The sequence below is a fragment of the Festucalex cinctus genome, chromosome 20 (genome assembly GCF_051991245.1).
Source record: "Festucalex cinctus isolate MCC-2025b chromosome 20, RoL_Fcin_1.0, whole genome shotgun sequence".
NCBI classification, from domain to species: Eukaryota; Metazoa; Chordata; class Actinopteri; order Syngnathiformes; family Syngnathidae; genus Festucalex; species Festucalex cinctus.
This window is the reverse complement of record NC_135430.1, coordinates 7,348,904-7,363,974: the sequence shown is the minus strand read 5'-3', so window position 1 is coordinate 7,363,974 and position 15,071 is coordinate 7,348,904. Positions and strand designations below refer to the sequence as shown.

Below are 15,071 nucleotides of genomic sequence, written 5' to 3'. Positions count from 1 at the left end.
CGTTCATGTTTACACAAGTTAAAAAGCAGAAAAGCACTTGAGGTTTTTTTTTTTTTTTTTTTTGTACCTCTGAGAAACTTTAATGTTTACATGTTCATCTTTACACAACTTAAAAAGCAGGAAAGCACTTTTTTTTTTTTTAGGCATTTGTATTGAAGTAGTAGTTCACATTGTCTTTCATTTATACCTCAGTGCACTTTTGAGTGGATAAAAATAATATATTTTTGCTCAGTGCTATGTTTTATTCTGTTGAAGACTGAATATACTTAAAAGCTGTTGTTACAGAATGAGGACTTGAGTATTTTATTTACTGTTTTGAACTGTTAACTTGATACTGAAATAGTAGTTTATGTAGGCCTGAGAGGACTTTTGTACTATTTTTGTAACTAATGTACGAAACATTAAAAGCACCAAAATACATTGTTTTTTTTCTGCTGCCTGGGGGGGAAATCAATAATCGTTTTATAATCGAATCGTAGCCTCTGAATCGTAATCGCAATCGAATCGTGAGGTGCCCCAAGATTCCCACCTCTACCGGATGGTGGACCAGAATTTCCTCGAAGCCGTCCGGAAGTTGTTTTCCATGGCCTCACCGAACTCCTCCCATGCCCGAGTTTTTGCCTCAGCAACCGCCGAAGCCGCGTTCCGCTTGGCCAGCCGGTACCCGTCAGCTGCCTCCGGAGTCCCACAGGCCAAAAAGGCCCGATAGGACTCCTTCTTCAGCTTGACGGCATCCCTTACCGCTGGTGTCCACCAGCCGGTTCGAGGATTGCTGCCGCGACAGGCACCGACCACCTTACGGCTACAGCTCCGATCGGCCGCCTCAACAATGGAGGCGCGGAACATGGCCCATTCGGACTCAATGTCCCCCGCCTCCCCCGGGACAAGGGAGAAGCTCTGCCGGAGGTGGTCGTTGAAACTCTTTCTGACAGGGGATTCCACCAGACGTTCCCAGCAGACCCTCACAATACATTTGGGTCTGCCAGGTCGGACCGGCATCTTCCCCCACCAACGGAGCCAACACACCACCAGGTGGTGATCAGTTGACAGCTCTGCCCCTCTCTTCACCCGAGTGTCCAAAACATGCGGCCGCAAATCCGATGACACGACTACAAAGTCGATCATCGAACTGCGGCCTAGGGTGTCCTGGTGCCAAGTGCACATATGGACACCCTTATGTTCGAACATGGTGTTCGTTATGGACAATCCGTGACGAGCACAGAAGTCCAATAACAGAACACCGCTCGGGTGTACCTATCGGGGGGGCCGTTCCTCCCAATCACGCCCCTCCAGGTCTCACTGTCATTGCCCACGTGAGCGTTGCAGTCCCCCAGCAAGACGAGGGAGTCCCCAGGGGGGGCACTCTCCAGCACACCCTCCAAGGACTCCAAAAAGGGTTGGTACTCTGAACTGCTGTTTGGTGCATATGCACAAACAACAGTCAGGACCCGTCCCCCCACCCGAAGGCGGAGGGAGGCTACCCTCTCGTCCACCGGGGTAAACCCCAACGTACAGGCGCCGAGCCGGGTGGCAATAAGTATGCCCACACCTGCTCTGCGCCTCTCACCGTGTGCAACTCCAGAGTGGAAGAGAGTCCAACCCCTCTCGAGAGGACTGGTACCAGAGCCCAAGCCGTGCGTGGAGGAGAGTCCGACTATATCTAGTCGGAACTTCTCTGCCTCACACACCAGCTCGGGCTCCTTCCCTGCCAGAGAGGTGACATTCCATGTCCCAAGAGCCAGTTTCTGTAGCCGGGGGTCGGTCCGCCAAGGTCTCCTCCCTTGGCTGCCACCCAGCCTGCACTGCACCCGACCCCTTTGGCCCCTCCCACCGGTGGTGAGCCCGTGGGAAGGGGGACCCACGTTGCCTCTTCGGGCTGTGCCCGGCCGGGCCCCATGTGTGCAGGCCCGGCCACCAGGCGCTCGCCAGCGAGCCCCGCCTCCAGAGGGGGGCCCCGGTGACCCACGTCCGGGCGAGGGAAACGTGTCTCCAAAGTTTGTATTCGTCATCAGGCGTCTTCTGAGCTGTGCTTAGTCTGGCCCCTCACCTCGGACCTGTTTGCCATGGGTGACCCTGCCAGGGGCATAAAGCCCCAGACAACATAGCTCCTAGGATCATTGGGACACGCAAACCCCTCCACCACGGTAAGGTACCGGCTCACGGCTCATAATTTATGCTTTTTTTTAAATTTACATTCATTTTTTTCCATTAAATTCCTAATTTATGTTGTTTGTTTTTTTTATTTACAGTCATTTTTTTTCATTTAAAGTACATGTTTTTAAATTTACTTTACAGCACAGTATATACATTTTCTATCTGCGTAATGCAATGTCGTGCAGCGACGGGACAGACACCGTTGGAAAGGTCTCGTCGTCGTATTTCCCTGGTCGGACATCGGGTTCGAAAGATACGGCTGCGCAAAGATTAAAAAAAAATAAACAATCCAAAAAAGCATGTAAAAAAAAAAAAAAAAAATCCACGAAACAGCGAGGCCACGAAAGACGAACCCGCGATAAACGAGGGAACACTGTAATTAACTCTGAAGGGACGTGCACGAAGAGCCGTTGGAGCCGCCTCTCACCTGACGTCCATGGACTGGACGCCGTCCGACAGCTCGTCCACGCAGCTTTTGTTCTCAAGCGGCCCGAGCAGGATGGCGGGTGCCTCGGTGGGAGCGGGGTCGTCCCGCTCCAGGACCAGCGGCGCCATCTCGGACCTCACGTCGCACCCTTACAAAACACGCAAGTTGGATTTCATCATGGTCCACTTCTAAGATCATGCAAATGGTTCGTCTGGAAAGTGCAATCTCTTTGAACTTTGAACGGGCGGTTTGGAATTGGAGTTTAAATTTGAATTTGCAACGCTGATTTTTTTACTTTTTATTTTTACTAGCTAACTATTGAGCCAGTGTTGGCGTCACATGACCTTGGATGACGCAACTTAACTGGCTTTGCATTGGATGAATTAAAAGTTAAACAAACAAAAAAAGCGCAGGCAGCGTGGGTTTGTTGGAGACCATGTTTACGTGAGTGGGGACAAAAAAAAAAAAAAGAATAAAAGAAAATGAGTTGACCTATTACGGTATTTTTGTGCCATCCTAGTTTGAATTAAATGTAGAATTTTTTACAGTGATTTTTTTTTTTTTTTTTTTTTAAGAAATTGAACTCCTATTTGCATAATTTCGCAGCAGTGCTGATGTAGTCCAATGGAGGGCGCTGTTTCCTCGCCTGTTTGAGGCTGCTGAGTCACAACTGTGAGGCAGATGTGCGACCTAATCAGTGATGGCTTAAAGAGATACTTCACGTATTTAGCCCATTATAGCAATAAAAAGTTAATATTTTGTCTATAATTAATTTGATACTTTAATTATTTTTCACGTACAATACATTTTGCAACTTGCTGTTGACTGAATTGACATCACAAGGGCTCAGGTAACCAATCACAGCTCACCCGTTTTCTAGTTTTGGTCATGTGACATTCACAAGCTGAGCTGTGAATGGTTACCTGAGCCCTTGTGATGTCATTTTCAGTCGACAGCAAGTTGCAAAAAGTGTTTTTAAAGGTACTAATTGTACATGAAAAATAATGAAAATATCAAATTTATCATAGGCGAAATATTAATGTTTGACTGCGAAAAATGGCTAAATAAGTATCGCTTTAATGTTTTTTTTTCTTTTCCCCTTATTTTAATTGATATATAATTTATTTTTTATAAAATGTAAACTGGATTGCCTGATCTTATTCCTCTCAGTTAAAAAAAAAAAATCTAATAAGATGCTGTTAAAACCCAGAATTGTTTTCAGTATTTCTTAGTTTTGATCTAAAATCCCTGGCATGTTTTATTCATTTTAATTTTTTTTTTTTTACTTTTACATTTTAATTTTTTAATGTTTTTTTTTTAAATCTCCAGTTTGTTGTTTATGTATGTAGTTTACAATTTGTCAAATTAACAATTTAAGCTCCTCCAGAATTTTATTTGATAACCTAAAATATATCAATATTTTCTCCACCACGCTTTAGTCTTAGAATCATTTGTCCTACTATGAAGATGGAGGAGGTACCTGCGGCACCGGGTGGAGCCTCCACGTCGCTTTTGCGTGTCCTTTTCATGATTTCTTCAATTCTCTACAAAAAGAGCAGACAGATGACGGTGGAGGAAGAGTGACAAGAAGAAGGAGAAGATTGATGAGAGAGAGAGAGACGCTTGCGTCTTCCTCCCCGCACCTTCTTCCTCTGCTGCCTCTCCTGCTCCTCCTGGATGTGAAGCTGCTCCCGCTCCCTCCTCTTCCTCTCGGCTTCTCTGTGGGCTCGCTGGAAGGCCTCCTCCCGCTGAGGAGCAGCCAAAAAAAAAAAAAAAAAAAGTCACAGATGCTCGTCGAAACAATCACGACAAACGGAACGAAGACGAGAGCGGACCTCTTTGTCCAGCTGCTCCTGCATGTTCTTCCATCGCTGCTCCTTCTGCCGGCGTTCCTCCTCCTCTCTGCTCTTCCGCTCCTCCTCGCGCCGGGCTCGCTCCTCCTCCGCCTGCTGCGCCGCTTTCTCCTGCAGCTCGCGGGCCTCCCGCTGCCTCCTGCGCTCCTCCTCGGCTCGCAGCCTGCGGCAACGAGGCGGCGGTAAGATAACGCTGCAATCAGCTTCTTTGACATTCGCACGTCATTCATAGATCAGGCAAAAAAAACACAAATAATAATTAAAAAAAAAAAAAAAAAAAAAAAGATATATTTTTTAAAATGACAAATTAATAATTCCTATGAAATTTGTAGTTTGTGTGTGTATAGTTTTAATATTAAAATAGATTATTTAAATAAAATATACTCTCATTATTAACTGAAACGGAACGACCAAAACGTTCCAAGCTGGACGGGACTCGACGTTTGCTCACAGCTCCTCCTCCTGCCGCTGCCGCTCCTCCTGCTCCTTCTGGATCCGAGCCAGGCGGCGCCGCTCGGCCAGCAGTCGCGACGCCTCCTCCGCGTCCATGGTGCCGCCCACGCTGCGGCCCGTGGGCGTTCCCGGGGACTCTGAGCGTATGGAGGGAAGAATACGGCGGTTCACCGCCACGTCACATGACCTCGCGGGGTGCAAAAAAACCTGAAGCGACCTCCAGTAAAACAAAAACTTCCATGTCATTTTTTTGGACCCAGGAAAATGACTTGGTCACCTGCGCACAATTCTCTGCTGGCAGATTTGGGCATCTTCTTGTCGGCGCTTTCACATTTGGCAGACTTCCTGTCCAGGTTGCCCCTGTCGTCGCCGCCGGGAGTGGTGGCCCTCTGCCGGAGAGGCGAAGCGGGGTACTGGCCCGGCGAGCAGGGCGACTGAGCCCGACTTCGGCTCGCTCGCATCCTGCCAACAAAAACGTTCGATGTCAGCGGACCAATTAGATTCTATTTTATTTCTCTCGGAAACTCACCTGGAGATGTTTCCATTTGAACCAGTCTAATATAAAATTTTTAATCGGAATTAATCGCATGACTTCAACAGTTAACTCGCGATGAATTGCACATTTTATATCCCGTCTAAATGCACAAGAAAATGTACAACAAAATCTTTTTTTTATATTTTTACATACTTTTTTATATTTTTTTTCTAAGTTGTCAAACTCTTGTTAACATGAAAGTGGGAAAAATGTTAAGCTCATAGAAATATGGCTACAGCTTTTACACAAATATGTGCATTACTATTACATTTATTACTGCTAAATTTTGATTCCCCCAGTAGAGGCTTTTTCCAGGTAAGGGGCGGGCATTAATCATGCGTTATAAAAAAATTAGTGACTTCAAATGGACTCAAAATGAATGCACTAATTTTGACACCCCTAAAAACTAATGCTTTGGCCTAATCCAAAAAGTACTGATTGTTATTTTCCACGTGCGCGTGTGTGTACCTTTTTGGCGTCGCAGGACCTTTACTGTTGGCTCTGAAGGACGAACTGCGAACAGGTACAGCGGGAACCTCTCCCTGCACAAAATGATGCATGTAGTGTATATTCAGTCGTGAGTAAACTCACTGCGTGTGCGTGTGTTTGTTGATGTGTGCGCGCGCATGCTGACCGTGGGCGTTTTGGCTCGAGACGACTCCTCGGGGAATGTGGCGATGCTTCTGCGGTTGGAGGAACTTCTGTGAGGTCTGTGCTTGTTGGAAGAAGCTGCTTCGGCCAAGTGACACACAAGAACACAATATCACAAACACGCGCATGAAATATTGTTCCAGATGCTCACGGGAAGGAGTTCGATGAGTCCGTTAATTTAAAAAAAAAAAAAAAAAAAGACGTAAGTTTGCGTGTCACCTGTCTCCGTGGCGTGGACGGCAGCGGATGAGTTGGACAGCTGCTTGCTCATTGGTAGATCCGATAGGGTGGGCGGAGCCAGGAATTCACAAACTGACAAGAGGAAATGTCGCCGATGGAAGTCAGTCAGAGCTCAGAGAAAGCCGACACCCCAAAAATTCACAGACGGACCACAGAGTGATGTCACCACGTGACATTATCATGGTGATGATTAACCTGTTTCATCGCAAAATGAACGATGCGACATCATTGCAGGCTAACCTGACTCGAATGAAGGCGAATCAATGCGAACAAAGGGCAAAGGGCGCCCTCTAGGGGTAAGCGAAAGAATCGCCAAATTAAATGTGCGTAATGCTACAGCAGACTAAATAATAATGCTGTTATTTGAGGACTATATTTTATCACACGGCTTACAATATAAGAAATCAACTCTTTAGGAATAAAACACATATTTGAGAAGCACTTATCTTCAGTCTTTACATATTTCCTGACTTGCTTGGGAATCAATTCAAACAACCAAACCGTTTCGTTGGCCATCTTAGCTGGATAGAATGTCTTTTAAACAATCTCTATTTGCTCTCGGGTCGATACGCTTCTGCTCCATACTGTCATGGTTGCGATATCCCATAACTGATAAATGTCAATATTGAATGTGCGTGCGGCAGTCAACACCAGCAGGACAAGAAGAGACGCGGCCCTTTGGGGGGGGGGGGGAACGTCACCACAACATACATACATGAAGGCGGGTTAGGTTATGCTGAAAACGCACGTGAACATCACACGTGAGCACAAACAACTCCAAAAACAAGACGACAGACAACACGCCGCAAACACGTTGACGGCATGCAAAGCAGGCGAGTAACGAGCCAGCTGCGAAGGGGCGGGACACACAGAGTCACATGACCTGTACCGTTACGGGATTGTTGGGCGCTGGAAGCAGCGGGGAGCTGATTGGCCTGAACGCAGCCAACGGCGTGGCAGGGCGAGGTCTTAGTGTTACCTGGCCGACAGGTTGGAAGCAGAGCGGACAAGAGCAAAAAAACGTTACGGAAAAATAAACCTGATGATGCGTTCAGGAAAACTGGGTAGAATGAAAAATCCAACATGAAGGTAAAAACAATGCCAGCAAGACAAACAAACATAAATCCATTTTGAAGCACTCTTCATGGGGGTCAAGGGTGAAGTGCAGACGGGAAGGCCTGAGAAACATCGGCTCTGTGAGGTAGGTGAGCTGAACACTACTCCACCGTGTTGCCTGAACTAAAAACTGAACTAAACATTTCTTGATGACTTCGTACTTAACATCCTGAAGCAGGGGTGTGAAGACTTTTGTGCCCAAAGGCCACATGGGTCAGGTAATTTGTCGATCGGGCATAAAAAAAGGTTCAAATGTAGTAAATAATATGTCCAAGTCTCCTTGTCCAATTCCTCACAGCCACGTTCAAAATGGCGGCCAAACACTGACAGTGTGCTCATGCTGCATTCGAGGAAGGTGGGAAAGTCGGCTACATCCCACGTGGATTCTCCCAATTCCGACCTCAAAGCTTTTTGCGGCAAATGTAAACAACAAATACGGCTGATTCCAATAGATTGTTGGTTGTTGTTAAGTTATTTTTTTCAAAAAACTAAATTAATGTTATAATACTGTACATATAGTGTGTCAATGATGTTTTTCCATTCACAGTTTTTGCCTCTGCGGAATTTGTTGTCGTCGAGTGATGTCAGATTTAAACCGGTCGGTAAAGGTGGATCCTTTTTTTTTTTTTTTCCCGACTTTACACTTCGGGTTTTGCATACTTCCTGGTATGAAGATGGGAAAAGTCCGACTTCCCACCTTCCTAAAATGCAGCATCGGATGACACATCTCAACAATGATGACATCATCTTTACACGTCTATGGCCTTTTTCCAGATCTGACGGCCGCTATCGTTATAATGGCCTTATCAATTTGAAATCAGAAGCCAAGGACATATTGTGGCATGTTCAGGACCAGTCACATTCGCACCGAAAGACGATTTGGAGTCTTGATTGAACGTCACATGGAATGTTTTTGGAATGTGGGAGGCGGGGCAAAAAAGGCGAGGAGGTGGTTGGATGTTTGCGTGAGGAGCGTCGAACGCAACACAGCAGTTTGCAACCATCCCAGCAGCCAAAAAAAAGCGCATGTAATGGCGGCAGAGCGAGCCTGTGCTGCAGTGAGCCGGGGCCGGCTGGGTGGGTCCAATGGCAGGTCAGCGCCAGGACCAATCAATTATTGACGAGAGCGTCATGTGACACGGATGTTTGTTTTGTGGTAAGTAACACGAAGGAAAATGTTGACATGACGAGGTTGCGTTCAAGGTTACATGCAACGCGCACCTGTGGCATATTTCCAAGGCGAAAAAAAAGGAGGAGGAGGAGGAGAAGGAGACAAAGCAGCTCCTGCGTCGCAGCCTCCACACCCTTTCCTCCTCCTCCTCCTCCATCTTTTGTCTCCTTGCTGACCTCCAACCGGCGGGCAGTGTCACTCACCCTCCGCTCCATCCGGCGGCCCGCCCCACGTCCACCGCTTGGGCCGGTTGTCCAGCTGCTCCCCTCCTTCTCCGCCTCCTCCTCTGCGCTGCCCGCTGCCGCACCCGGCTCTCCGCCGCACCAGGGCCTCCAGCCGCTCCTGCTCGTTGCGTTCCGACACGGGGAAGAAGAGACACTCCCTGACGGATCCGTCGCTACGGCGACGCAGGCCCGGCGATGCGCAGGGTGACAGCTGCGCCATGGCAACCGCATCCGAGCAGCCGCCTCGCCCACTTTTCACCGCCGCGCTGCCTTGGCGTCAAACTCGATGCTTTGACACCAGAGCGAGCGAGTGAGCGAGCGGCACGCCTCGCTCACTTCCTCTCTCTTTTTTGCCCCTCCCCCCATCCCCCCGGCTCTGCCCCCTCCCATCACCTTACCTTCCTCCCTTGAGTGGAAGCATCTTCAGTCATGTGACATCCACATATGCAACATTTTCACGGAGTAATGTTCTCCGACAATGTAACGTCCTCATGGGTCCATTAGCAGTTTTACAGTTTTAACGTTTTAAAAAGTCAAGATTTCAATAACTTGTAATTTTTCCTTTTTGAGGAAGCTGGTAACCCCCGCTGCAATCTGATTGTCTACTTGCAAAGATCACGAGACGAGCCGCCCCCTTTGAAGTTACTCGAGGCAAGATGCTTTTAATTTTTTGGTTTTCTCCATCTTGACTGAGCAGAGAGGGGAGGGGTGAGCAGAGGAAAAAAAGCAGGAGTAACAGTGCTAACGTTGGCGTATTTACAAGGATGCCTTTTTGCCATGTTGATTCATTTACATTGTCCTAAAAAAAAAAAAAAAAAAAAAAAAAAAAAACAGTGCCAGAAGGTACTAGTTAGCCCCCAAGGACAACATGAGTAGCACATCTATATCCTTCCATCCTTTTTCTTCCTCTGTTTTCTTTCATCTTTCTTTCTTTTCTCCCTTTGTTCCTTCCTTCCATCCTTCTTTCCTTTCTTTCTTCCTCTCTTTTTCTCCCTTCCTTAATTACATCCTTCCTTTTTTCTCTTTTCTCCCTTTCTTCCTTCCATCCATCTTTTATCTTTCTTCCTCTTTTCCCCCTTCCTTCCTTCCCTTTTTCCCTCACATTTTTCTTTCCTCTTTCTTCCTCTTTTCTCTCTTCCTTCCTTCATCTATCTTTCCTTTCTTTCTTCCTCCCTTTTTCTTCCGTATTTTTTTCCCTTCTTTCTTTCCTTCCTTCATTCCCTCCATTTATCTTTTTTATCGCTTACTTCCTTCCTTTTTCTCTTTTATCCCTTCCTTCCATCCATCTTTCTTATCTTTATCTATTTTTCTTCTTTCCTTCCTTCTCCCTCTTTTTCTTCCTTCCTCCCCTCCTTCCTTTTTCTTTCTTTCTTTCTTCCTCTCTTTTTCTTCCTTCCATCCTTCTTTGTTCCTCTCTTTTTCTTCCTTCCTCCCCTCATTCCATCCTTTTTCTTTCTTTTATCACTTTCTCCCTTCCTTTCTTCCTTATTTCATCCTCTTTCTCTTCCTTCCTTCCTTTATCCCTTTCTTTGTTTCTTTCTCCCTTCCTTCATACCACTCTAACATGGTATATGCTTCTAAATGTACCAAATAGTCTAGATTTTGTTTAAAAATAAAATAGACAATAGAAAAAAGCTGTTTTTATCTAAAAACAGATGTTACTATTGTTGTCTTCCTTTATCAAAAAAAAAAAAAAAGGTGCAGATCAAAACATCAAATGGGCGTCAAATTCCCGTAAACACGATACGTCGACGCTGATGTCATTGTTCGCCATGGGCACCAATCATGATGTCATAAACATAAACAACGGGGGGAGGGAGTGGGAGGGGCCGGTGGCGGATGCAAGCTCACCAAGCAATGCGCTAAATCAACAAAAGAGCTCCCTGAGGACCAGATGGCCTCAAGCGCTCGTTAACCCATCGCACGCCACCCGGCTGTTTCGAAACTCATTTGGTTTTGTCCTTCCCCTCCTCTCAACTAGTGTGTCGTCGTGGTTGATGCAAGACGTGCCCGGGTTTACATGTGAGGAGGTCATATCTCTTCAAATGATGATGCAAGCATGGATTTTGTTGACCATCATATCAGTCAATGCTGTCAAGTACGAAGATCAAAAGTGACCTCTGACCTTCTCGGCCTCTTGCTGCCGCCGCCTCTTCTCCTCGGCCGCTAGGCGGCGCTGTTGCTCCTTGCGCTTCTGCGCCGCCATCTTGCGCTCGCGCTGCTGCCCGCTGCGCTCCAGCTGCTGTTGAGCGCGCCGATCTTTGTCCCGCAGTGCCTCCGACAGCTCTGCGCGCCCACGCCAACATGCGCACACGCACAAACCGCACTCCTCAATATATTGCAACGTATTGTTATGTAATATTTGCAACATGAGAGCACGTATAGTATAGACAAACAGTGGATTGGTCGCGGGGCAATGTCAGGGTATATGTGGACAAACAACGGACTGGACTTCAAAATGGTCAAAACTGACCTGTGGGGCTCCTGTGGCTGGATGGTGAGCGACAAGGAGATGCCTTCCTATTGGTCAGCGGGGACGCAGGAGGTGGGGGCAGAGCTGTAATATTTTTTTTTTTTTGTGGTGGACAACATGATTCACTGTGCTGGAAGGGGAGGCACAGATGTAAATATAGAACATAAGCTCTGGAGAGGAAAACGTGACCCGAGCCTTCGTTACTGCGGACCCACACCGCCAGAGTTCACGCACACATGTGAAACATGCAATTAATTAATCAACATAGAGCCTGAGAGGTCCCATGAAAGCATGGATGATGGACTTCTGATGATGACGTATTTTCTTGACATGTCTTTGTCGTGTTGTTCGACGCATATTGATTCATGTGAACTGCTCCAGATTATTGTACACGGTTGCACAGTTGTCAGCTGCTATGTTATATTAATGGTTTCTGTCATAAAAATTGCACATCTTTCACAATCAAATTCCCATGTTAAGACATATTCCACAAGATTTCTTCCTCATTCAATATTTCTTCACCCGTTTACACCAACTTCGGCATGTACAGCTAATTCAAGCCATCACATTATCACATTTTCAAAATAAAAGCCTGAGGATCAGAAATTTGATGCCCAAAATTCCATTTTTTTTTAAATACTGAGCTCCAATTTGCACGGTTTTACCAATTAAAAAACCATTCCAACTTCAATCTGCTTAGCTCATTACAATGCCCAAAATGATTAAAATAAAAGCCTGAAATTATATATTCACACCTCCAGTTTCCACATTATTTTATGAGTGAATCAAAATATTCCAACCTCAAACTATCCAGCTCAATCCAATTCCCAAAACTATCTAAATAAAAGCCCCAAATCGTTTTTTTAAACATATTTTACTCTAAATATTATATTATTTAATTCAACATTCATATAGCCTACAGTTTCTCCAGAAATGGCAATATCCATTTATGGTATGGTGGTGGTTTATTTCACCATTTCTTTGATGTATATCTTAAGGTCCATGTACTAGTACACTCTTTGTCCTCACTACATGGGTGTTTACTACTGATATTTCCCCACTACTCTATGACTCTTCGGCATACTAGTGCGACTTTGGCATAATAGTGGGACTACAAGTTACTAGTGAGGCAAACCTGCATACAGTTGTCAAAAAGCACAGTCTTGCAATGGGAGTAGCCGTACTAGTATGTGCATGTCAGGAATATAGAATAAATGCCTGAAAGTCATTTGAGCATTAGCATAACATCCATGTACTAGTATGTCAAAAGTCGCAGTAGTAGTGGGGAAAAAAAACATGGCTATGGTTAGATACAGTCATTTTAACAGTGCACCATGGGCGGACCTTGTGCAGGACAGGGAAGAAATGCTCAATCAGATTCCCATAACTTCTTGTGCATTTGAAATGGCTCTGAAAGGAAGAAATAGAAGAAGTGACCTGTCAAAGCAGCAGGATGAGTCGGTACCACTTCGGTCATGATGATGAGCTGAGCCAGATCCTAGTCCAACAACAATTCGGAAGCACTCAGATGACTCAGGATGGAAGAGGGAGGAGGAGAGAGGGATGCTAGGAAGAGGAGAGAGGGATAGATGGATGGAGGAGGGAGGGAGGACTTCCGGTCCGTTTCCCATCACTCATCAGCTGTCTGTAATTTAGCTTAGCAATCAGTGCTAACGACACTATTGATACTCACATGTTAAAAAAACAAAACAAGGAGTGCCACATTTTTGTCATAGTTTCACTCCACCTCAATGTGGGCTATTATTATTACTAGTGTTAAGTTAGCGCGTCACCACGGGCCTCATTTGCATATTCATTCAACGTACGTCACTCGTCCAGTCACCTAACGACCTAGTAGAAACACCTAGCAACCAAATATAGACTTGAACGTTGGATAATAATCACAAAACGATAACAACCGTAATAAAATGTCCAAGTGATACGCTTCGAATTCGACACGTTTGTTCCTCACGTGTTCTCATTTGGCACACGTGCCGGCGTCAGCATGCAAAACCCCTGGCGGCATTGTGACGTCACCACGTCGGCTAGATGGGGCTTGTACGCGATGACGTCACGTCTACGTACGGACTCGCGTGCCCTGACCGCCAAAATGCTTGTTCCCATGTCTTACTGTGAGATGTTCTATTTTGCCGTGAAAAATAACGTCTCCAGTTTGGAATAAATTACTGTGGCAAAACATATTTTACCACTTCATAGGTGACTCGGCAAATTGCCTGTCTTGAAAATGAAATAGGACATTTATATACCTGAAAAATGTCTTTTTCGTGATTTAAAAAAACAAAATTCTGAGCTGATTGGAGTTCAGATGTTTTATTAGACACCTAGCCGTCACATATGGACCATTTTAGTCTTCAGTTACTGCACAAAGTCGCTGCTTGCTACTGCCTCCAAAACGGAAGTGCAGTCCACTCTGATCCTGAAGGGGGCGCAGTCCAACTTGCCAAGCAGGGTAAAGGAGGGGGGAAAAAAAACAACGTACACGTAGTCCATAAATCACTTCTTTTTTTTTTTTTTTTTTACAGATAAAGTGAGATTGAGTGAGGTTGTCCTGGTGTGTGAGAACCGAACAGAGCCAACAGCAGCAATCCTCTGGCCGGGGTAAAGACATGTCAGTCATGGAAGTTTTTGTTTGAGGTTGTCGGAATGTCTACAACAGCGCAAGGAGGTTTTAATTTACCTTATACGAACGCAAGTAATTTAGCTAAAGGAACATTTAGGTGCAACTTTTGTATATGCTATATATTTTAATGTTATCAAGTCATTTTTAAATGTTCTTATATTGATGTACAGTGTTAATTGTAGATGATGTTACCTTCATGCGCTGTTGCATACAAAGAAGTCACAGTAAATATGAAGTGAGTGAAGCCGTCATGCATATGGAAGGAAGACAAAATAAAATGGGGGAGGGCAAAAAAAAATGGTTTATGTGTTTATTGGTGAATCCAAAGATTCTGAAATTCTTCTTCAATTCCAACAGACGTGAAATTAATATAAATACACTTTTTTTTTTTAAAGGATTTAAACGTTTTCGCAGTCACACGCTCCTCCGAAGAAACGCAGGAGGAAACCAAGAAGAAGAAAAATGTTGAAGTGGAAACAAAAAAAACAATTTTTTTTTCTCCATTGTGTCAACATTCAACAAACACGTCTACATGATGGAAATGGAAACAGACTGACGATTTCTACAGGGCATTCTATAAAACAAGTTTTTTGAATAGGCGGCTCAAAATATCCCCCGTTGGATAAACGCGTGTAATGTATGTGTGCATGTGGAAGTCTTTAGATCTGCAAAAGAAAAAAAAAAAAAAGAGCAAAGTTGAGGTGACATCTTGGAGGCCAAAAGAAGAAGAAGAAAAAAACAACAACCAAAAGCGCACTTACGTCATCAATATCTTCATCGTCATCGCCAATGTCGTCAAACTGGATCTCGTCGTCATCTCCGGGACCAAAGGTGTCCGTTTCGTTGATTTTGGCTAGAAAGACAAACAAAAAGAAAAATTAATCAGGTATATAAAATGACAATGAAAACCAATGACTTGTAAACAAGATTTTGGTTTTCATTGTTTATTTTGATGATATTCTATTTATGATCTGACCGTGCTCGGGCAGCTCGCCGTATGCTTTCAGACTGCGCGCCTCGTCCGCGTTGTACTTGAGGATGACGTCGGCCTTGTTGTCCTGCAAGCAAGCACAAAAGCGGCCGTCAAATCGAGGGAGGGGCTCCGGCGGGCGCATTTAAAAATAAAAAATAAA

At 45.2% G+C, this 15,071-nt stretch overlaps 2 protein-coding genes across 9 annotated transcripts in view; both read right to left on the bottom strand.

The window, feature by feature from the left end:
- The window catches only part of map7d2b (MAP7 domain containing 2b), a 27,373-nt gene extending 14,017 nt beyond the window's left edge, over positions 1–13,356 (bottom strand). The window contains exons 1-15 of one of the 8 annotated variants that reach the window (XM_077508949.1): positions 13,270–13,356; positions 12,735–12,863; positions 11,298–11,344; positions 10,950–11,110; positions 8,804–8,942; positions 7,203–7,292; positions 6,293–6,385; positions 6,057–6,154; positions 5,891–5,964; positions 5,165–5,349; positions 4,886–5,024; positions 4,417–4,597; positions 4,225–4,329; positions 4,062–4,125; positions 2,582–2,729 (exon numbers count right to left, since the gene is read on the bottom strand). In XM_077508949.1, the coding sequence (XP_077365075.1) occupies positions 2,582–2,729; positions 4,062–4,125; positions 4,225–4,329; positions 4,417–4,597; positions 4,886–5,024; positions 5,165–5,349; positions 5,891–5,964; positions 6,057–6,154; positions 6,293–6,385; positions 7,203–7,292; positions 8,804–8,942; positions 10,950–11,110; positions 11,298–11,344; positions 12,735–12,863; positions 13,270–13,304 (1,688 nt within the window). In that variant the 5' untranslated portion in view covers positions 13,305–13,356. Of the gene's footprint in view, positions 1–2,581; positions 2,730–4,061; positions 4,126–4,224; positions 4,330–4,416; positions 4,598–4,885; positions 5,025–5,164; positions 5,350–5,890; positions 5,965–6,056; positions 6,155–6,292; positions 6,386–7,202; positions 7,293–8,803; positions 8,943–10,949; positions 11,111–11,297; positions 11,382–12,734 lie in introns of all 8 variants that reach the window. The other 7 variants (XM_077508948.1, XM_077508952.1, XM_077508946.1 and 4 more) reach the window with 7 other exon arrangements.
- Positions 13,357–14,234: 878 nt separating this feature from the next.
- The window catches only part of eif1axb (eukaryotic translation initiation factor 1A X-linked b), a 41,616-nt gene continuing 40,779 nt past the window's right edge, over positions 14,235–15,071 (bottom strand). The window contains exons 5-7 of the mRNA XM_077509482.1: positions 14,915–14,996; positions 14,700–14,791; positions 14,235–14,603 (exon numbers count right to left, since the gene is read on the bottom strand). Coding sequence (XP_077365608.1) covers positions 14,598–14,603; positions 14,700–14,791; positions 14,915–14,996 — 180 coding nt within the window. The 3' untranslated portion in view covers positions 14,235–14,597. The remainder of the gene's footprint in view (positions 14,604–14,699; positions 14,792–14,914; positions 14,997–15,071) is intronic.